The following is a 23,717-nucleotide window of genomic DNA, read 5'->3' as shown; positions in this document are numbered from 1 at the left end:
GTATACGTTCGTGGTGTTATTTATTTTCTTTTTCCACCCAGTATTGGCGAGCCAGCGTCCGTCGGCCTGCTGCCTTCAAGCACAGTGGGCCTGGGCATGGGGCTGGGCAGCCTGCCCAGCGCGGGCAGCCTCACCAGTGTGGGCGACTCGGGCGAGACGCTGTTACTGGCGGAGGACGACACACGCTTGGCCGATATCATAGAGGGCGCTTCGTGGAGCTCTATGGACAGTGAGACGCTTACTGGTGAGTGATTTGTACATTTATGTCAGCGTACATGCGATATATTATAGTTCCTTTCTTTGTAGATATAAAGAATATATACTAGACTAGCCAGATGCTGCGTTAATCTTCTTCTTAAAGTGCTTTCTCCTTTGGGAGGTTGGCGATCATTAGGGCTATTTCAATTTTGGAAACCGCTGTTCTGAACAATGATTTAGTGCTCTTCCTAAACCATTGACGAAGTTTTCTGAGCCATGATATCCGTCTGCGGCCAGGTCTCCTTCTACCTACCACTTTGCCCTGCATAGTTAGTTGAAGGAGTTCATACTTCTTGTTGTTACACATTAATATGGCCACCAAATTATTAATAAGAGTACCAATCTTGAGAAATCCCCGTAATGCTCTGTTCGCTGTTTTCAATTCTAAAGCCCTCTAATAATAATTGTTAAAATATGAACTCTAAAAACTTACCTTTGTATCCAATAATATTTAAAACGTTATACACGTTGAAACTAGTGTATCAAAATAATATTCAATGTGTGATTATAAATCGTAACAAAACACTAGTTCTAATACAACACAATTTTATTTATTTATCAATTTATTTATTTCAATTTCTTATCACAATTTATAACAGTATACAATAAATAAACACTAGTATAATAATTATCATATTTTTCCCAGGCCCAGGTCCATCCCGCTGCGGGTCACTACGCGGTGCGAGCGGGACAGTGGGCGCGTCGCGTTCTGTCTCTTTCCAACCGCGACAAACTTGGCCCGACTCGCTCGACCTGCCCAGGAAGAATACGGACACTAGGTAAATCCCACTTCTGATATTATAAATATTATAGTGTATCATGTCTATTATCTGTTAGTTTCACTAATCACGATGTGCTCACTAATTTAGGAATTACACCGCAAATGTTTGTTTAGTAAATAGTTTTTAAGGCTGTTTGTGTCAATTCCAACCGCATGCTAACTTATATAATTTGTGCTTATTTGAATGCTTAAAATCCTAAAACATGTCGTTTTCTTACAGTACAACTTCAGAAGGCGCAAGTCAGTCAGAAGGCAAGCAAAGCAAGGCGAAAACAGCAGAACCGAACATCGACTTTGAGTTGGACGTCAAAGTGCACATTAACAGTGGAAAGTGCGTGTTACACACTAAGGAACCTAATAAGGACGATGACTTAAAAATGTAAGTAATACCCTATTTTTGGTCCTTCGAGGTAGGTATTGAGTTTCTGTGTTTCTAATAAAAGTGGTTAGCTTATAAAAAAAATAAAAGTTATGTGTTTTAATAAGTGTATATTTTGTCAGAGATAATAATTACGCATTTAATAGGTATAATATGGAATGTGTAATATGGATAAAATATGAAAATCTAATATATATTATAAAGGCGAAAGTTTGTATGGATGTATGGATGTTTGTTACTCTTTCACGTAAAAACTGCTGAACCGATTACAATGAAATTTAGCACACATATAGAGGGTAACTTGGATTCACACATAGGATAGTTTTTATCCCGGAAATCCCACGGGAACGGGAACTATGCGGGTTTTCCTTTGCCAACGCGGGCGAAGCCGCGGGCGGAAATCTAGTTAACATATAAACCCCTTTCTAGTGGCAGATCACGTGTAGGGCGTTCAGCATCCGGTGGTCTATCTGGTGCAGGCGCAAGCGCAGGATCAGGGCTTGAAATGGGAGGCACCAGCGTGCCCTCCGCGACACCATCTGGTCCCGCGGGCCCCGGGCCCCTGGTTCCTGGTGTGCCCTTGGGGGCCAGTGGGAATCTGGGCCCTGGAGGTTTGGGAGGGTCGCCTAATGCGCGTCGCAAGCCTCGCCTGCCACCGCCACCTGATGTTACCGTGTTTAGAGTGCCGGGATTACAGTTAAAGGTAATTACTAATTATGATGTCAGTATTCGTAGCGATTTATAGTGAGAGTTAAATTAAAAAAAAAAAAACAATCTTTGGTGAAACAATTAAAATAAATGGTCTATCATCTTTCTTTTGTATGTTTTCGTCGCGCTTTTTTTGTGGGCATATTAAAAATGGATAAATATTTCTATGGATACACTGTAAACAACTAATTATTTATTTAATTCGTTCAATAGCTTACACATTATTATAATTATAATCGTGTTTATCATTTAACAGGTACACTACGAATCTAAAACACTACCAGAAGAATCCGCGTCCCCGCAGTCAATACCCAACATCCCCCCTCCAAATGTGGTGGGAGCCCGTAAGATGGGCACCAAAAAAGCGGCTCTATTTGCCTGGATAACACTGCAGAGTATACCAGAGGAGACAATCATCAGCCCGCATATACTGGAGTTCTTGGAACAGACTCTGGAACCGATTCCATCAAAGGCGTCCTTCTCTATGCCTACTCCAGGTATTTTTCTATCTTTTTATATGTAAACTGTTCTTATATATCTGTTTATCCGTAAAATTAAATTATATATCAACATCTAATATCTAATATATATTATAAAGGCGAAAGTTTGTATGGATGTTTGTTACTCTTTCACGTAAAAACTACTGAGCCGGATTTACACATAGGATAGTTTTTATCCCGGAAATCCCATGGGAACGGGAACTATGCGGGTTTTCCTTTGCAAACGCGGGCGAAGCCGCGGGCGGAAATCTAGTTTTGTATATTTTCCTATATTTTTGCTTGAATTTTCTTTAACACTAAATTGTTCCGCGTTTTAACATAATCACTGGCTCGAAGGACCAAAACGAGATATTTTGAGAATGAGTTGAAATATTCTTCATATTCGAGTACATTTGGCGATTATATGTGATGAATAAATAAATAAAAAGCTATTGCATGCTATGCCTTCAAGCCACACCTCCGCCCGTCGGAGTGGGGAGCGTGAGGTTTTTTCGTTACGGAATTTCTCGATTCGGTCCCCGCGCTCAAGGCCCGCGAAAGAAGCTATGCAATAGCTTAATAAAATAGCTTACCGCGCGGTAATAGAACAACAGACACATTTTGTTATAAAAACATGATCCTTCATTACTTAAACCAGTATCAGGTAACAGGCAAGATAGCAAGCAATACACATAATTGTTAAGCTATCGCATAGCTTCTATCGCGGGCCTTGAGCGCGGGAACCGAATCCAGAAATTCCGTAACGAAAAAACCTCACGCTCCTCACTCCGACGGGCGGAGGTGTGGCTTGAAGGCATGCTATGCAATAGCTTTACCGCGGCAGTCCCCGAGTGCCACACGTCTTTTTTTATATTTATTTAAATAGATCAGAACTGGGATGTTTACAAGTTTTAGATAGGTACTAAATAAAACATGGACATCGATGGTGTAAAAAAAAAGATAAAAAGTGTACGCTCATATTTTTCCAAAGAGCATCAGAAAGTTATGAAGAAAAAGAGACAAACTACGAATGAACTAAATTACTATATTGGCGTTGCGTTCGTTAACGCATTCAATATTGAATTCAATATTGAAAGCGACAGACGAAAGTTGAAGATGAAAGTGCAGTGTGGACATAGCTTAGATCGTTATGTGTCAAATGTCATTACTCATTTGAACAAATGGAATTTGTTTGCAAAATACTGTTTTATATTTATTTTATTCTGTCTTATTATGAACGTTATCGCTTAACCGAAATTATTACTTATTTTGAATTTGACAGTTTTAACGTCACTATATTATGGGTTAACACAGGGTTAAGTTGATCATTTTCTTGTTGGCATTGCCTATTTCCTAAATCTCGAAGGACCATTTTTATACATGTGAGAGAATTATAACATAGTAGTTGTTATGTGGCTATACCTTCCTATTATAATGAACTCTATGGTGTACAACATAGTGTTGATATTCAATTGATATGAAATGCATGGGGTGTCGGGCCATGCTATGGTTTATATTCTTTGAGTCAGTAGCTCGATGATATAGTCTCGCTACTACCATCGACCGCGCAAGGTGTGCGCACTGAGTCATTATTTAATATTATTTCACATATCTACCTAACTATAATTAATTATGGAGAGTTATTTAAATTCTCTGACAGCAGCGGTGGGATCGGCACTTATTACCCCCGATTCCAATAAGAATAAGACTACGTTAAACGATGCAAATCTGCAAGTGAGTGAAACGAGTGATAGTGTTAGTGAAGTTCAAGAAGAAATAGATAGTGTTAATGAGGTTCGAGAAGAACCAGAGTTTCCACCAATAAATCGTGAGAATGTTAACACAACAACAACAACATCATGTGTTGTGTGTGGGTTGTAAAGCACCATGTCATGCGCATCTCTGTTAAAAGAAATGGCAGATACACTTTCCTAAAACGAAACATTTTGTTTCCGGGTCTAACGCATAAGTAAGGAAGACCCACTACGAGGCCAGCCTTCATCTACCTGTGTGGACATTATTTTTAACGTGAAAAGAAGCTAAGAAGCGAAAGGAAATACCTTTTCGAGATATGGTATGGTAAAAAAGTGATCGAGTTTCAACATACATCGAGTGCTCCACTACAAAGTTGGCGCTAATCGACCGGCTGAGAACGGGCTGGAACTATGCGAATATAGTAAATTCGTGGTAGAAGGTATTGCAGATGACCAGGTATGATCTGATTTATTATGATACACGCCGATTGATTTTGTGGGTCTTGATAGACATTTTGGCATAAATCATTTAAAGCGTCGCATGTTGCAAATTGTTTGCTATAACTGTGTGTTCACATGTCATTACGAACGTGACTGTAAATCTCGCCCATGAAACAAAATCAGTTAGTTTAATCGATAAGAATAACAAAGGTCCGCTCAATATTTAAGAAATAGTTTTATTGTCATAAATTTGGTCACATAGAAGAGGTTTGTTTTTCTAAGCAACGGGCGGCACGCTCTTAAAGAAACAATACCCTTATTAATGTGTGTTTACAGCACGATACCCCGCTTACAGTCACAGACGTTGCCGGCGTAAAGTTCAAGTGCCTTATTGACAGCAGGTCCGATTGTTTTTTTTTTTCCTTTGTAAAAGGATAGCCGATAGCATGACCGGGCCTCTAGAATTTGTATACACTCGCGTAACAAGAACTGGCACTGTATCAACCTATTCATTCGCCCGTACAACATTACCCATAACTGTTAATGATGTAAATATGAGCTTTGGTTATTGTAGACTCTCGAGTACTTCCTGGGATGGAGTAACAGGTCGAGATGTTTTTACTAGAGCCGGACGTAGTTTGATTATGGATAACAATGGGCTCAAATTATTCGTGAATTTAAAATAAACAATATTTGTTATTGCGGACAATAATTTTGAATCTATAGACACGGATTTAAATGATTTTAATGATGTTCATCGTGTGAGATCCATTATTGAAAGTAAAGCACAAATTTTGTGAAATGGGAATAAGACTTGTGAATACAACCCTAGCACAATCTACAGTTCTTTCAACATTGATAAGGTTTTGTAATGCCCTTGTTGTTAACCAAGGACTAGATAAATTACGTGACTTCATAGCTACTTTTTTATTATCAACGATCTTGTCGAGTTTCAAAATCATAAGAGGTTACATTCTTTTGTTTAAAAAGAATATTGAAAGTCTCGCTTGCGCAGAGTTTTCATTTAATTGGAATAAATGCAAGTTGCTGTTGCAACATTGAATAGGTATTCACCACAAGGTTTCATAACATCGAATGGTAGACTTTTCAGATAAAAAAAAATAAGGCTCTTGCTGAAGCATTATTGTCAAAAGAACGTTTAAGTTCGCGAAATATTTTAGAATGATAAAAAAAAAGATTTCTGCTTCTTTATTAACGATTTTCGGACAAAGCTCGTTGTTGAAGTGCAAACAGATTCCTGTTCAATAGATTAATAGTGGTTCAGTTTTCCTACAAGAAAGTAATGATCAACTTAAAAATCGAATATTATCAAAGAATCACTGACACAGAAAGTTGTTATCATAGTTATTAAATAAAGTTATAAGATTTAAGAAGACCTCAAGCATAATCTATTAAGCGTTAACATTTTAGAATATTAACAGACTGAAATAGTCTCAAAGCATCATGTCATAAGAAAAATATTTTCTCCTCGTGTTCATAGATGATGGGCTTACATACAAGCTTTTGATTTCGAAGTCGGTACCTACGCAAGGGTCCAAGAATACCGCGTGTAGATTTTATTAGTAGAAACTAGTTGTCTTCACATAATGTTCAATTTGGGCAAAAATAGTAAAGATTCGCGACGACTACAAGCCGAACAACTTAGATCCGAACATAAGTAAAGTAATTGAAGCCGATAAAATGATATTATTGATTTAAATTTAAGGTGTCACATACGATTAAAAAAAATGCTTGCTGTATAGACATTTTCTTTTGTTTGGTGCAAAGTGCAAACGAAGTGTTATCAATCATTTATTGATACAATCATTTCATGATTACTTATTTGAAACATTTTAGTTTGGAAAAACCTGCAAACTTTGTGTACTTAGTTCGTTAGAACGTACATTGAAAGTTTTTAGATTGCAAAGTTAATAAAAGGCCCTCTAGAGCTAGACAGTTGATTTGACATCCGATAGAAAATGTATCAGAACCACTTCATACATAACCATCGATACGAATGGCACTTACGAGTAGCAGTATAGAATGCGCATTGGTAATTGTTGACGCATTTATTGGTTAATATTTTCACCTAGCTCCTGTTAAAAATGTGTCTTCAAAAAAAAAAAAGAGCATGTTAAGCGCTTTGTTTTTGTTGTGCGCTGAAAGGAATAGTAGCCGATTAAGCTACGTCATTCGCAGGTAGCGAACTCATAGACTTGAGTTGGCAGTGTTCTTTTGAGTTTTACAAAATTACAAGCGGGTTGAGTTGCGCTAACGGGTTATTTTAAAAGGTTTATGTCTGTTCTTAAGTTCATTGTTTCAGTATCGCTGAAAATCATGAACCTAGATGATGGTATTCTTCAGTTATTGGCGAAATTCAACTTACTTTGAATTGTATTGTATAAAAGAAACGCACAGCACAGGCGACAGCCCATTGCAATTGTCTATAGGCTGCAAGACCACTTTTTTTTTTTTTTTTTTTTTTTTTTTTTTTAACGTTGGGAAATGCATTTACGCATCCCCCTCTGCAGTTTTCCTGCGTGAGGAGGTATGTGGGACTCGCAAAAGCCATACCCACTAAAACCCAACGGTGGCCACCGATCACCTTCGGCGGCAGGGGTTAACAGCCAGGCCTTGTACCCCCGCCGCCTACGTGATGAATGCCGCAGCTTGGCGACTCGCCCGCGCCCATAAGGTGGCAATAGACGTCGGTATCCTAGAATAACGCCGCCCTATTGCCGGGCTATCCACCTCCTGTCGCAGGGGGGGCCGGTTTACTTGCAGCGAGCATAGCTACAATATGCTAGTTTCTACGTAAACCTCCCCCTGCGCTAGTTCGTCCAAAAGTATTTTAGGGCTGATGCTGGGCATAAATGCGCCTGCGTCTGCCAGGTCTGCGTTGGCGCAGAGGATCCGCCGATGGGTCATTCTCCCGGGCCCTCTCTGCTACTTCCTTTGCTTTCATCACAGCCTCGCAAAAGGCCACGACCGACTTCCAATGAGTGTCCCCACTGACCATTATTTTGGCGAGACCCTGTAGAGTCAGCTCTTCCTCTCGCAGCAGGGCTTCAAGAGGCCCTCGCTCCACCATCCAGGCCGGGCATTCGGCCAATGTGTGTTGAGCCGTGTCCAGCTGATCGCCGCAGTGATGGCAGGAGGGGGTCGGTTCCCGACCTATCCTGTGCAGGTAGCTGCCAAAGCATCCGTGGCCAGACAGGACCTGCACAAGCCGGTAACTGAGTGACCCCCACCTTCTCTCCGCCCACTCTCTGAGCACAGGGCTAAGCGCGCTGAGAGTCCAGGCCCCCACGCAAGATGAATCGAGTTCCTGGCGCCATTTGTGGAACACCACGTCGCGAGCCTCTCGCTTCCAACCTTCGAGCGTTTCAGTAGGCAGCTCTTCGTCTCTCTCTCTTGCCTCCGCTCTGCGCCAGTAGACTTCCGCCAGGGCGGCCGCTTCGTGGTGCCATGGTGCAGTACCGGCTATGACGCATACCGCATCGTAAGATACGGTGCGATACGCCCTTGCGACCCTGATAGCTATAACCCGCTGCGACCGCCTTAACACAATCGTGTTGCGCGTTAATAGCTTGTCGGCCCATATAGGGCATCCGTACAGCGCCTGTGAGCACACAACACCGGCAAAGAGTTTACGACATGCCCCGCTTGGTCCTCCAATGTTCGGCATGATACGGCTAAGAGCCGCTGCCGTGGTGGTGAGCTTTACAGCCAGTGTCGAGAAGTGCGCTTGGAATGTCCATCGCGGATCGAGCACCAGACCGAGGTATTTCAGTCTGGACCCGATTCGGATGGGCACTCCACTAACCACGATTGCTTCTTCTGTTTGTGGTGCTCTGCGATGACCGTGAAAGCATATAGCCTCCGATTTGTCGAGGGCTACTTTAAGGCCGAGGTTTTTAATTCTGGTAACCACCTGTGCCACTCCAGCCGTGGCTCGGAGTCGCGCCTCTCTAAAGTCACGGCCCGTGGACACCACTAGGGTGTCATCGGCGTAGCAGATGGCGCTTACTCCTTGCGGCAGCCCTCCTTGCAGCACGTGATTGTACCCGATGTTCCACAGAAGAGGCCCCAGAACAGAACCCTGTGGAACACCGCGCGCAACCCTATGCCTACCCGTCAAGCCGTCTTGTTTTGGGAAGATGATTTGACGCTCTCGAAGATACGAAGAGATGATACGGTGAAGATACTCCGGCACACAGTGTCGGGTCAAGCCATCTAAGATTTTGGCCCAAGGAAGGGTGTTAAATGCATTGGAAATATCCAAGGATATTGCCAGTGCTACCCCACCTTGGGAAACGCATCCTTCCGAAATGTCACGCAGGCGAGCTATGGCATCAACCGTTGAACGTCCTCGCCTAAAACCATACTGGGCATCGTCGAGATCTGGTCCTATCCGTGCTAGATGATTTTGTATGCGGCTGGAGATAACACGTTCAAACAGCTTGCCAGCTTCATCAAGTAGGACAATCGGCCTATACGCTGATGGCGAGTCGGCTGGTTTGCCACTCTTCCTTAATAGTACGAGGCGTCCCACCTTCCAGCGATCTGGGAACCTCCCGCTCTTGAAGCATTCGGTTAGTAGCTCACAGAATCGCTGGTCCAGTCCATATGAGAGGGCAAGGGACCACACTCGGCCATGCACACCATCGGGGCCCGGGGAAGTGGTTTTCCTTTTCAGGCGGTCTACCGCCGCCTTCAGTTCAGTTAAAGTCACGTCCGGGATCATTTCCTCGCAGGTTATTTCCTCCTGATCGTCACGCCCAAGTCGGTCCGCAGAATTGGTTGTATTACGGCCCGGAAATAAAGTAGTTACTACTTTTTTGAGCAGTGCTGGCTCTAACCTTGCTGTAATCGGGGGGGCCCAAGGACGCAGCTTGTTCATAACGAGCATATAAGGGCGTCCCCAGGGATCCAGGTTAAGTGTGTTGAGTAATTCAGCCCAGGCTCTTTCTTTTGCAGCTGCGATAGCGTCTCTTAGAGCTTTGTTGGCATTCTGGTACAGGGTGTAGCGTTCAGCCTCTTCCACGGTGGAGTAGTCTGCACGCCTCCTTCTTCGTCTGTATTTCGTATATTGGCGTCTAGCAATAACGCAGACTGACCGAAGCCGCGCAAGATCCGCCGACCACCAGTATACTCTGTTCCGTGGGAGAGATCTTTTTACCCTCGTCATTGCGGTATTTGATATTTCGGCCATTGTCTCGCCAAACCATTCCGCCTCAGCGTCCACGTTTATGGCGTCAGGTTTCGGGCACCAAGATTTGATTAAGGACGCCAATTCCAAAAGGTGGCTGTCCAGGCTCTTTAGGGACCATCTTGGGCATCTTTCTATAGGTGCAAGGCATATATTATTCCTCGCAGGTCCCGTCGTCGGATGAACCTCGTAACTGATATACTTATGATCAGATAAGGTCTCAACCTCCGACAGGACCCGCCAGTTTCGGACCCGACCGGCTAGAGTAGGGCTCGCAAATGTCACGTCCACCACCGAGCCCCCCTGCATGCGCACGCATGTGTGTTCAGTGCCTAGGTTGAGTGGAACCAAATTCTGAGCTGCGAGCCATTCTAAGAGGACGTCTCCACGAGCATTTGATGCTGAAGAACCCCACGCTGCAGATTTTGCGTTTAGGTCTCCCGCAATGATGATTTGGTGAGGGTGGCCCCATTGAATCAAGGAGTATACTTCTCCCAAAAACGCTTCGAACTCAGGAAGCGTTTTATTCGGTGAGAAGTATACTCCGATTACAATCGTGTCTTCGAACCTAGCAGCTACGCAGCCGTGTCCCTTCGCCTGTGCACGAATTGGAGGTGATCCTTCCGCTTACGTAACCACTATAGCAGCGAGCTCGTCGAGGTCTCCGATCCAGTTCTCTCGACCATGGGGAACAGCATAAGGTTCTGATAAAATTGCGATATGGATCGACCACTGTGCCAGGCTCTGGATCAGCAGATCCTGAGCCCTGGCGCAGTGGTTGAGGTTTGATTGCAAAAAGCGTAGTTCCATTTATACTTTGGCGGTTTCTGCTATCTCCATATCTGCTACCCCTGCCTGGGGGCCCGCATGTTTATTGGGTTTTCCTTTTGGCGCTTTGTCGGCTGAACAGCCACTGCCACCCAGGCGATGGTCTGCTTTCCGGCCTGCAGCCGTGCAGATAGTGCAGTTTGGCTTAGCAATGCAGTTGGCAGCTTTGTGGTCCGGCTGCCCGCAGTGGTAGCAGAGCTGGCTGCGGTCACACTCCGCGGTGCAACGGTTAGCAACATGACCAACCTCAAGGCAGCGGAAGCAACGTAACTCCCGTGGTTTTTGGATCGTCACCCTCGCCGCAACCCATCCGACGAGAAAGCGTGCCTCAGTGATCTTTTTGGCCGCCATTACAGGGCAGTTCACCCAAGCTGCGAACAATCCGGTTCTGTCCTGCTGCATTCGGCTCACCCTTATCTGTTCCGCTGGGCATTCTCCCTTTGCAGCTATGGCTTCCTTCAGGTCGTTCTCTGTTATAGAGGCGTCCAGACCTGACACACGTAGATCCGCCATTTTAACGGGCCTGGATACTTTTACGTCTCTGTCTTTGAATAGGGTCATCAGCTGGGTTGACAACAGATCGGCTTTGTCGCCGCTACCGGGTCCAGGGATCTGGATTATAGTGGCTCCCGTGACCGCCTGACGGAATTTGACGCATTCAATTCCCGCATCTTTTAAGTTTATTTTCGATCTTGCCTCTTTTATAACCGCGGCGTAGGTTAGACCGCCATCCCGGGCCTCTGTAGGGATCGTCAATACCACTGCTGCAGATCGCGGAGCCTTAAGCCTAGATTGTGTAGGCTTAGGCGGTTTAGACACCCTCTGCGGTTCCGTCATGTGCTTACTGCGCTCAGTCTGTTGAACCTTATTCACCCTTCCCTTCTTTCCCACAACTGACCAGACCTCGCCAGAAGACATGGGTGTGGGCACCGCAGGAGACCTCGCATCAGGATGCGAAGGAACCGCCGCCTGAGGAGATAGAGTGGAGGCAAGTTCCACGACCTGCCCATCATTTACTGCTCCTTTTTTCTTCTTCTTCTTCTTCTGTTCTCTCTTTTTCTCGTTTCCTTCTTTGGTTTCTGCCACACCTCGAGTCAGTTTGGAGAGGGTCTTTGTTTTTCTTGGCCTTGGTCCCGTATCCTCTGAGGCCTCGGAGCAACTTTGCTGTCTGATGCCAGTAACCCGGCTTCCTATCCCATCCTCTGCAACAGAGGGGAGCGGTCGTTGCAGAGAACTCGGTCGAGTCTCTAAGTTTTGGAGCCGTGCATCGATAAGTTCTCCCAGTTGGCGTACCATTCTGGCCTCGAAGTCCTGTGACAGCTGCGGTGTCTCTGCAGCGGCAGCCGGGCCCCGATGCATGAGAAGTCGCATTTCTCTCATCTCGTTTTGGAGAATATCCAGTCGTATGCGCAACCTCTCATTTTCTGCACGGAGCGCCCTCGTTTCATCCGTAAGCGTCCTCAACGCAAGGGAATCGGTATCCTCCCTGATAGCCTTAGCGGCGTTTCTCAGGTCAGCCACAAAGGTGGTCTTTAAATGGTTGGACACTTTGGCGATCTTTTCAACCGTTGCCAGGTGTGTCTCAATCCTCCTCCGTACATCATCAGTCGATGTGGACATGCTATTGGTAAGCATGGCAGCTGTCGAGGGTGTGAGCGCAGATTTTGGCTCCGGATCCACCGAAGTTTGTAAACTTGGTTCAACTTGTGCTTCGGTATTCTTCTCAACCCTATGCGCCTTGCGGTAGCCAGTTCTTGGTTTCCTTTCCGAAGGGATAGAAGTATCACTCGAACTTCCATCGTTCAACCGTGAGCGTTTTCGGCACCGCCAAAAACGTGTCTCCTTGTTCGGAGTACACAGAGCCTCCCGGCGAACCAGGGGACTCATAGTAGCCCGTGAATTCATGCTTGCCACAGAGTTGGAAGAGTCCGACTCTGCGGCCGCTTCTGTTACATTAGTAGGTGTAGGAGTAGCGCCTATCGCGCGTTCCAACACAGAGCTACATCCTCTATCTGCCGATTCTCTCAGCATTCCTCCTTCTAATTTTTGGGGTTGGGGTTTCATAGTGTACTAGGTAAAAGTCCCACGAGCATGGGGGATATATGCGGTCCACCCGGGAGGTGCCCCCTGTTCCCGGGTAACCCTATTACGCCCCGGAGGGCGGGCGGTATCCGGGGGTTGGCCACTTCGACTTGATCCACTCGCCAAGCCACCTGCCACCCAGGGAGGCAGGAATTCGGCGCCGTGCTCAGGCCCCGTGGGGCGCCCCAACGCCGAATTGGAGGGGTTTTTTCTGAGGTCACCTTCCTCTTGGGCCAGCCGATTAAGGCAAGCCCCCTGGTCTCTAACGTGCCGCTAGACATGACAACGTCACACGTTAGAGGTAACAGTTTGCCCGGCGGAGGGCAAAAGCCCCAATGCGCAGCAAAGCCCCAATGCGCAGCAAGAGACATCCTCTCGCTGGGCCCGCCGCGCCGCGGTTCACCAACCGCCATACATCGCTGTATTTCAGCCGCTGGTCTCTTAGGACCCTCTTCAATGATGCCCATAGGCATTCCGTCAACCCGTGATCTTGTTCCGGCGCATTCATACAAACAAGCGGAAAAACAGTGGTTCACCAGTCACCACCACCTGCCTGCTAGATGAGCCTACTCCAGGGCCGCATCCCGTATAGTTTTACGAAAAACGAATCGGGAGCGGCACGTGTGTATTCCATATTAGCTTCCCCAAGATGCTGGCTTGCAACCCAGGTACTGAGCCCCCCCGCCGCGACAAGGCTTGGAAAAGTGGGGGGGAGGCTGCAAGACCACTGCGTTATAATGATTTAGTACGAGTGTCAACACTTTAGTAGTTAACCTGTTTGAAATTAGAAATAACGCAAAAGTCAGGAGAAAGAAAAGCCGATTGTAACATCAATACTATTTTACTTGTTTTGACGGTCATTTTATGATTATTGAATTGTCTGAAGGTAGACTATGAGAATGTGATATTGTCGGTAGTGGTAAATGATATGGAAGTTGGTGCGACTTTAGAACCGGGTTCAGTCCTCGTAAATTAATTATTAGCAGTTACTCTGCCCCGTAAAGTGTTGTTATTATACGTTGTTAGTATACATCAAGTTATAAGTGCAAGGTGGTTTTGTGTATTCCTGTAAATACACTAAATATGTCACTGGACGACGAATTGATGGCGTGTCATACGATGTTAATTACTAAGTTAGGAGAAAAGTTCTCCAGTCCATACAAATTATGAGATTATAGACTTTGCGATAACGAGAGGTATCGAATCGAGCCTCAAACTGGAGGCCATGCTCAGTACATATTTGTGTCAAGAACTTCCAAATTCATCTGCAGTTGGAAAGTGAGCCAATGAATAAAAATGTATTCCACAAATGTTACTCCTTACTTCCAGTAATTTGCAAGTTGCCTGGCAGAGATTGCTGTGTAGCAATAAGGCCGCATATTGTGCAAAATATTTTTACCTTATAAGTTTGTACTAGATTTTCTTACATTGTTTTCTACTATAAAGTATTGTAAAAAAAATAAATACTCCGTATATTTTTATTTTATTTTATTATTTTTACCTATTTATTTCCTCGGTTGTTACATAATTCCTTATAGTTAATCTAAGTATTACACAAAAGTTTCATAACACACATGCACACCACACTTTAATAGCTCAATAATAGCTCTGTGTTTGACATAGCAAGGCGTGTATGTCATATTGTACATTGGAAGCTCCGCGCTTCGTGTAGTTGTGGGTAGCGCTTGCGCTCCTTGTGATCACAGTACATGGCAGGCTCCGCGCTGCATGTAGTTCCAGATGTTGTGGGTAGCATTGCGCTCCTTGTGATCACAGTACATTGGAAGCTTCGCGCTTCGTGTAGTTCCAGTTGTTGTGGGTAGCTTTAAGCTCCTTGTAGTCACAGTACATGACAGGCTCCGCGCTGTATGTAGTTCCAGATTTTGTGCGAAGCATTGCGCTTCATGTGACTACTGCAGTACATGTCAGGCTCCGCGCTGCATGTAGTTCCAGTATTTGTTCAGAGCTCTACATTTACATTATAACACACACACACCAGTACATGGCAAGCTCCGCGCTGCATGTAGTTCCAGATGTTATGGGTAGCATTGCGCTCCTTGTGATCACAGTACATGGCAGGCTCCGCGCTGCATGTAGTTCCAGATGTTGTGGGTAGCATTGCGCTCCTTGTGATCACAGTACATTGGAAGCTTCGCGCTTCGTGTAGTTCCAGTTGTTGTGGGTAGCTTTAAGCTCCTTGTAGTCACAGTACATGACAGGCTCCGCGCTGTATGTAGTTCCAGATTTTGTGCGAAGCATTGCGCTTCATGTGACTACAGTACATGTCAGGCTCCGCGCTGCATGTAGTTCCAGTATTTGTTCAGAGCTCTACACTTACAATATAATACACACACACACACAATACATTCAAAGCTTCGTCTTTAGGCGACAGTAGCCGTTGTTGATATCACCGATGATGACGATGATGAGTAATAATTTGTGAGTCGGTGTGAAAAGTTACAAACCGTGAAGGGAAAAGAGTTTGAATACAACAAATGAAATAGCAACGCAGTAAGTAATCTCGCAAAATTACTAGTGGAATGTTCGCGCGAGAACGCGCTCGTTGTCAGAATGGCCGTGTGAGAGAATTATAACATAGTAGTTGTTATGTGGCTATACCTTCCTATTATAATGAACTCTATGGTGTACAACATAGTGTTGATATTCAATTGATATGAAATGCATGGGGTGTCGGGCCATGCTATGGTTTATATTCTTTGAGTCAGTAGCTCGATGATATAGTCTCGGTACTACCATCGACCGCGCAAGGTGTGCGCACTGAGTCATTATTTAATATTATTTCACATATCTACCTAACTATAATTAATTATAGAGAGTTATTTAAATTCTCTGACATACATATTGCGTTAAATTATAAACCTTTACCACTTTCTAGTCTCCAAACTGTATCCGGACAAAAAAAATGAAACCAAATACTTTTGTTAACACCAGGGTAGATAATTTTTGAAACAAAAAAAATCGCAGTAGGATGAAACCCATTAGAAAAGGAGGGGAATATGATAAAAATAAAAGGAAAAATTAATCACGGTCAATCCGAGTTCGGGAAGTGGGAGGGGGGGAGCTTTTAAGAGAAAAATAATGGTTTCTCTCGATTTCTGACAAAACTACAAGTCCTACGGAAAAAAGTTCAATGGCAAAAAGTTGTAGGTAATAAAAAGATCTATAACTTTTGTCTTTGCAATTTTTTTACATAACCTTAAAATTTAGGTGAAAAATTCAAAAGACCAAGTGTACGGTTCGTACACCTGAGGATGTGCTGCTGCTGATAATAAAAACTAGGCTGCTAATATTATATGCTTTATTGCTATGCTGAGTTACACACGTACGCGGCTCGCGACGTTTTAATGTGAACTAACTCTATATGAAAATGAAAATGCTGTGACATACAAAAAATGATGATGATGCGCTTTGAACGGTTGCACCGTACATGCTCCCGGGCAACAAGATGGAAATGAAAGCTATGAAATGTCGATGAGCTAACCTATTACAAGGTGAAAACAATATTCTTAAAACTATTAACAAATGATGCCCGACAATCATGCTATCGATCTTAAGGCTACACTTGTTCTAAAATAGGGAATTGTTTCTTTTATTAAGTGATTCACTGAATGACGCACACACACATTGCTCTGCTTTTTGTTTCACACACACTTTGCTCTGCTTTTTGTTTCACGCACATTACACTCACACACTTTTCACTAAAACTAACACATGGGTCACTGATGGCACGCTGCGCGCGGGTGCGCGGCGCGACCGCCGCGGAGGGCGCTCGCCGCCGCCGCCGCCACGCACACCACAGGCCCGCTGCTGCTGCTATCCCCTGAATGCGCTTCCCGAGAGCTGGGAGTCATTGTAGCTTTTTACCCTGCTCCAAATTTGATGGGTACCGGTGTTTTTTAAAATGCTGAATCGGTTGAATTTCGGATACACCTCCGGCTCAATATTTATCTTAAAAGTGTGCTCTTTATGTGAATTAATCATGAATATATTTTAGCTTTGATCTCAGACAATGTATTCGCAATAATATACCTGACACCATTGATAAGGCCTGGTCGCGTGCGCCTCGTTGAATCGAAATGCTGATTCAGTAACATGCGGTCATGGAACTTCAATTGTTTACAACCGTGGCTTATTTGTATAATACGATGTTACAATGGATATTACTTTTTAAAGTTTCATACAGCTGATGATTTCCACATGATTGATATAATTTACTATTAATAATTTTGAAGTTCAAGTTGTTTATTGGAGTAGTTAATTAATTCCTATCCATCTTCAACTATGTTAATTTATTGAAGAATATAAAATGTTTGTCGACGTTTATTCTTGTTATATTGAAGTTGTTACTATGTATTATGTTTGTAGCTGACGTGAGCATTAAAATAAATAATGTTAATATGAACGATAGATAATAAGTTTATGTATTTTTTTTATTTATTGGAATGCGCTTTTTTCGGGGTGCTTGCTGGTGATGAGCTGCTGGTATGACTCTGTAGCTTTTGCTGATTTTTTTCTTCTGTGTTAACAGGGAGAATAGATAATTTAATTACCGGTCGCTTGATAATGCCCGTCTTAGATTTACGCTTACGACTCTGACGTAGCCGTCCGATCCAGGGTGTAATTCAATCACACGACCCAACGCCCATTTTCCTGGAGGTAGAAGAGCATCATGTATGATCACGATGTCGTTCAATTTGATGTTAGGCTTTGATGTTTTCCACTTGCTTCTGGCTGATAATGACGTTAAATATTCAGCTCGCCACCGTTTCCAAATATCACTAAATATTTTTTGCGTCAATTGCCACCTCGTTCTCTCATCTCTCTCGGTTTCTATGATTGTTAAAATTGGACCGCTCGCTAAAAAGTGGGAAGGTGTGAGATATGCTAAGTCATCAGGATCTTCAGATAGAGGAGATAGGGGTCTCGAATTTAGACAGGCTTCTAACTGATAAAGTAAAGTGGCGAACTCTTCGTACGTAAGCTTTTGATCGCCTAGGACTCTACGTAAATGATATTTTAGGCTTTTAACCGCTGCTTCCCAAAGTCCTCCCGCGCTAGGCCAGGAAGGTGCATTGAAGTGCCACTCAATTTGCATCTCACTAATTTCCGTGAAAAATTCCTCTGTTAAAATAGATTGCTGGTCAATAAACTCATTCGCTAAAATTTTGCTGGCTCCTACGAAATTAGTTCCGTTGTCACTGTATAGGTGACGAGGAGTTCCTCTTCTTGCTGCTAACCTACGTAACGCTGCTAAAAAAGTAGATGATGATAAGTCTGATACTAACTCTAAGTGAACCGCTTTTGTGACCATACAGATAAATACAGCCACATATCCTTTGCTTGTTTTGATACCGCGACCCTTGCTTGATTTCACGTCTACATGTCCCGTGAAGTCTACCCCCGTGTGATAAAACGGTCTTGTAGGGTTCGTTCTTGCTCCGGGTAAATCTCCCATTATTTGTAGTTGTTTTACCGGGCTGTGTCGCTTGCATATTACACAATTATATAAACGTTTCTTAACCGCTTTGTTTCCGCCGAGTATCCAATATCGCTGACGTAGCCAAGAGTTCGTCAACCTCGCTCCACCGTGGAAAGTTGACTTATGTGCTAAATCAATTAATAAATTTGTAAGATGACTGCTCTGTGGTATTATATAGGGATGTTTCATGTTATATGAGATTTTGCTGTTTTTTAAACGACCTCCAACTCTTAATAAACCTTGTTCGTCTAGAAATGGATTAAGACATAATAACTTGCTCTTTGAATCTACTCTACTTAAGCTATTTAAATCATTTATTTCTTGACTAAATTCTAAATACTGTATAGCTTTTATAATTTTTAATTGTGAATTTTGCAACTCTTGTGTAGTTAAATAATGTTGTTTTGTTACGGACGAGGATATTCGCAATATCCATGCTAGTACTCGTGACGCATATGTAAAACTGCTATATTTATCAATAAAATCGCTAATAAAGTTCGCTGAAATATTATTATTCTTTGTAACGACACTTGATAATATTTTCTTTGCTTCTAATTTAGTATCATACGTTAATTGCTGTTGATGTTTAAGATCACTGAGTAGCCAGGTGGGCCCTTTCCACCATAGGTCATGTTTTTCTAAAAGCGCGATGCTCATGCCACGGCTAGCACAATCTGCGGGATTATCGCTGGACTTAACATAACGCCAAGTCTGTGGTGGTAAAGTTTTTGTTATTTTAATCACTCGGTTTGCGACGAAAGGCTTCCAGCGGCTGGGCTCGCCCTGTAGCCATCCAAGTACAGCTGTTGAGTCACACCACGCAAACATTTTTACATCGCGATCGCTTAAACTTTGCTTGACCTTTATCATAAGTTTTGAGAGCAAGAGTGCACCGCTTAACTCTAGTCTCGGTAACGATATGTCGGTCTTTGACGAAGGGCTAGTTTTGCTGACGGGGACAAGTTTCGTTTTAGCGGCTAACAGTGTTATGTGCGTTTGATCGTTACGCACTATCCGTGCATATACTACGCATGCATATGCCTTCAACGACGCATCGCAAAAACCGTTTAATTCAATGCAATCGTCTCTCCCGCTACAAATCCATCTCGGGATTTCGATATTTCCAATGTTCTCTATGTTTGCTCTTAATTTTCGCCATTCAAGGTTAATGTTGTCCGGTATGACGTTATCCCAATTTAAATTAGTTAACCATACGCTTTGAAATAATAGTTTTAGTTGAACTACAGCTGGTGCCAACCAACCAAGAGGATCGAATATCTTTGATATTTCTCCTAGTAGTTCTCGCTTAGAAGGCCGTAAATCGGATTGCGGAGTTAGTTTGCACATAAACTTAAAATTGTCATCTAGTGCATTCCAACTAAGACCGAGTGCTTTCGTTGATTCCTGATGCTTAAAATTGTACGTATCGCTCGCTATACTTTCTGCTTTATCAACGTCTTCTAATAATGATGACTCATTCGCTGACCATTTGCGGAGATTAAATCCTCCCGATTTGAGTAAATCGATGAGATCTCTCTGCAATTGCTTCGCTGATATGATGTCAAATGCACCGCTAAGAAGATCATCCATGTAAAATTGTTCTTCTAACACCCTCGCTGCTATCGGGTAACGGTTGCATTCGTCCTTGGCTAACTGCTTGAGCGTCATCATTGCTAAAAAGGGCGCTGCTTTTGTACCATACGTAACAGTTGACAAAGTATATTCCTTGAGTGGTTGATTCGGATTTTCGCGCCAAACTATTTGCTGATAACGTTGATCTTGCTTTGAAATTAAAATCTGTCGAAACATTTTTTCGATATCTGCTATAAATGCGTACGGATATTGTCTCCAATTTAAAATTAATAATAAGATATCCTGCTGTAAATTCGGACCTCTATACATGACGTCATTAAGGCTTACACCCGTCGATGTTTTTTCGGATGCATTAAACACAACTCGTAATGACGTAGTACTCGAATCGGCTCGATGTACACCGTGGTGCGGCATGTAGTAGGCAGGTTTCATGTTACGCGCTATTGTTAAGTGCATGTGACCCAATTCTTTGTATTCGTTTATGAATGATTTATATTTATTAAATAAATTGTCGTCTTTTTGTAGCTTTCGTTCTAATTGATAAAATTGCGCGCATGCTTTTGTTTTCGATAAACCTAGCTTTTCGTCTGCGTCTGGATGTAAAGGGAGACGGACAACGTATTTTCCATCTGATTGACGGGTTGTTGTTGATTGATAATGCTGTATACATTGATAATCCTCGTGTGATATATCTATGTTTTCGTTAATGTCTTCGATTGACCAAAATTTTTGAAGGCTATCCACGTCGACCATTACAACGTTACAATGGAACGACTTTACGTTGCCGCATAAAATCCACCCAAGGCGTGTTTGCTGCGCTACAGGAATAGATTCGCTTTGCTTAATAATTCCCTCCATGATAATCGATGAATAGACATCGGCACCTAACAATAAGTCGACTGGTCGGCGTCGATAAAACTCTGGATCGGCTAGCTGAATGTCGTTAATAAATGACCATGCTGGTTTGCTGAATGATTTGTTTGGTAGATTGTTCACCGCATGATTCATTATAAAAACTCCTGTGTTTAAAGAATAATCACTGTACTGAGAAGATATTTGTATGTTCATAAAGCCTTTACACGTGTTCTCTTTAGCTCCTAAACCTAAAATCACTCCCTTACAATGCTGACGCGGCAGACCGAGTCTCTGAGCTGCATTTTCGGTTATAAGGGAAGTCTGTGATCCTTGATCTATGAGAGCACGCATGATTAATGACGAACCATCTGCAGCTTGAACGGTAACTTGAGCTGTTGCTAATAAAATTTCCTGTGTATCATCCAGGGATACGTGGGAGCTATTTTTCAGTTGATTTTCGGGGCTTGCTGTGCTAGCTGTACTTTGGGATGTCCTCTGTGCGAACGCTTCATGAACCAAAGTATGATGGTTCTCATTGCATACTCGGCATCTTTTAGTGGAAAAACACTTATTACCATTATGATTATATAGGCAGTTTTGACATAGCTGTAACCTCGTAATTGTTTGTAATTGCAGTTTAGGTTGAGATTCCGCGAATTTATTGCAATATATTATTGCATGATTATTGTTGCATATTGGACAATTTTGCGTTGTGTAATTGATACCTTTTCCGTTTTGCGATGAATTATTATAGTTGCTAGCGAATGATTTAAATAAATGTGATTTCTGGAATGCTTTAGGATATGCTGCTGGTGTTGGTTTTTGAGGGTGCTGGAATGTTTTAGGTGGATCTTGCTTGCGCTTAGATGATTCTAATGCAGTAAATTTCATCTCGAGGAAACTTAGAAATTCTTGCAGTGTTGGTAGCTCTCTAGGATTTTTCAATGACTCGATGTAATCGTTATGACTGTCGGTATCTAATTTGAGCGCTAAGATATGAACGATCATCGGGTCCCACGTGCTTGTATCAACACCAAGGTTTTTAATGGCATTCAGGCATTCCTTTGTCGCATCGTGCATGTTTTTTATTTGTCCGAGCGATTGCTGCTGCATGTTGGGTAGGCCTAAAATTACATTTATGTGAGATGTAAAAATAAGCTTTTTATTCTCGTATCTGTGATTTAATATTTCCCAACAGGATGTATAATTTTGTGAGCTTATAGATAAATGCTGTATGAGGCGTTCTGCCTCGCCTTTGATCTTACTTTTCAGATACTGCATTTTTTGTGAATTTGATAAGGAAGGATTTAGATGTACTGCTTCGTTGAATAAATTTTTAAAAGATACCCATTGCTGATAGTTTCCATTGAAAATCGGAATGTCAACCTTCGGTGTGATATTTTCTCTGTTAGAGACTGACCAGAGCTTTGTGTTTATCGCTTCTTTAAGGTTGTTGAAAATGCTTTCGTGGCGAGTGAAAGAATTCTCGTATTCAACGTCTTCCCCGTCCAGAATGCTGTCGATTTCCCAATGAAGGGAGTCAATAACGCTCCATCGGGAATTTAACTGTTGCAGGGCATCCTCGAATTTCCACTTCGTGCATATTTTTTCAACATCGATACTTGTTACAGTTCTTTTAAAAGCCTTAAAGTTAATTGCTTGTTTATGTAATAATTCATCAAGTTTGCTCGATGTACCTTGCGATTTAAATGATGGCTGAGGATTAAAATCCTGTTGCTGCTTACTTGTTCCCGGCTGAGACATTAAGCCAGGTGTTGCAGGTATAGCGCTTTCCTTGCTCTCCGCTGGCAAGTGCCGCATTATGTAAGAACGCGTTTCATAATAAAAATCGGCCGTTCGCTTATAAATATTGTTGCTAAAATATTCATGCGATTTATCGTCATATTCACATATTTTAATATGATTGCATTGAAATTCTTGCCAGTAAGAATCTAACACACTTAATCGCTTATTAATATGAGCCGGGGTCTTTCGTTCGACACCGTCTTTCTTAAAATTGATTTGGAGCTTTTCTATCGCTTCGATGATCATGTTTTGGCTAGCTACTAGATCTTCCATGATGAAAATGCTACTTCGCTTCGATAGATAGTATAAGTAAAAAGCTGTGGACTCACCGCTGCTGCTGGAACTTACGTGGCAGTTCCCACTACACGAGTTACGCTTTAACACACGCGAATGGGTCCTGCTTACGGTTAAGCTCGAAGGACCATAAAAGTTTTTGGTTTTTTATTTTGACCTAGTATCATTGACACCTGTCGCCGCGAGCTCAAACGCATATCGGCTACAGATGGGAGCACGCGAGAACATGCAGCACACTTGTGCAGCTGCGAGCTAGAAAAACGTAAATAATGTCGGGCAGTCTATGCACGCTTTATTCGATTATAGGGAAATTAGGAAAAAATGAAATATCTACTTTCATTACAAAAGCACACCGGATATCGAGTACTGAGTTGTCCCTTTCAATTTTGAAGCGTGTTTCACAAGCATCCCGTATTTTATTCGTATCGCAGAAGCGGAGACAGCGCGTCGCGGGTCGGGCGCGGGCGGGTCGGGCGCGGAGGAGGCGGGCGGCTCGTACGGGCAGTACGTGTACGCGTCCTTCCCCGTCGACGTCATCGTGCACTTCCACACGCGGCCCTCCGCCTTCCGCTTCAGCTGCCTGCCCGCCTCGCGCGTCGAGTGCCTGCTGCAGCTGCCCAGCCTGCAGATCGTGTGCAGCTCCAAGCGCGCGAGCGACGAGTGAGTGTGCCCCAGTACTGCCCGCCTCGCGCGTCGAGTGCCTGCTGCAGCTGCCCAGCCTGCAGATCGTGTGCAGCTCCAAGCGCG

General features: G+C 43.4%; 2 protein-coding genes across 7 annotated transcripts in view; both read left to right on the top strand.

The window, feature by feature from the left end:
* Window positions 1–23,717, top strand: part of LOC123706345 (long-chain-fatty-acid--CoA ligase 4) — a 562,712-nt gene that overhangs the window by 110,946 nt on the left and 428,049 nt on the right. The gene's annotated exons all lie outside the window — the stretch shown is intronic.
* LOC123706366 (transmembrane protein KIAA1109) overlaps window positions 1–23,717 on the top strand; it is a 66,969-nt gene that overhangs the window by 32,333 nt on the left and 10,919 nt on the right. Inside the window, exons 38-43 of the mRNA XM_045655614.1 lie at window positions 42–244; window positions 905–1,037; window positions 1,260–1,418; window positions 1,848–2,121; window positions 2,383–2,623; window positions 23,402–23,630. Coding sequence (XP_045511570.1) covers window positions 42–244; window positions 905–1,037; window positions 1,260–1,418; window positions 1,848–2,121; window positions 2,383–2,623; window positions 23,402–23,630 — 1,239 coding nt within the window. The remainder of the gene's footprint in view (window positions 1–41; window positions 245–904; window positions 1,038–1,259; window positions 1,419–1,847; window positions 2,122–2,382; window positions 2,624–23,401; window positions 23,631–23,717) is intronic.

The sequence above is a fragment of the Colias croceus genome, chromosome 3, assembly GCF_905220415.1.
Source record: "Colias croceus chromosome 3, ilColCroc2.1".
NCBI lineage: Eukaryota > Metazoa > Arthropoda > Insecta > Lepidoptera > Pieridae > Colias > Colias croceus.
This window is presented reverse-complemented; position numbering and strand designations above follow the sequence as displayed.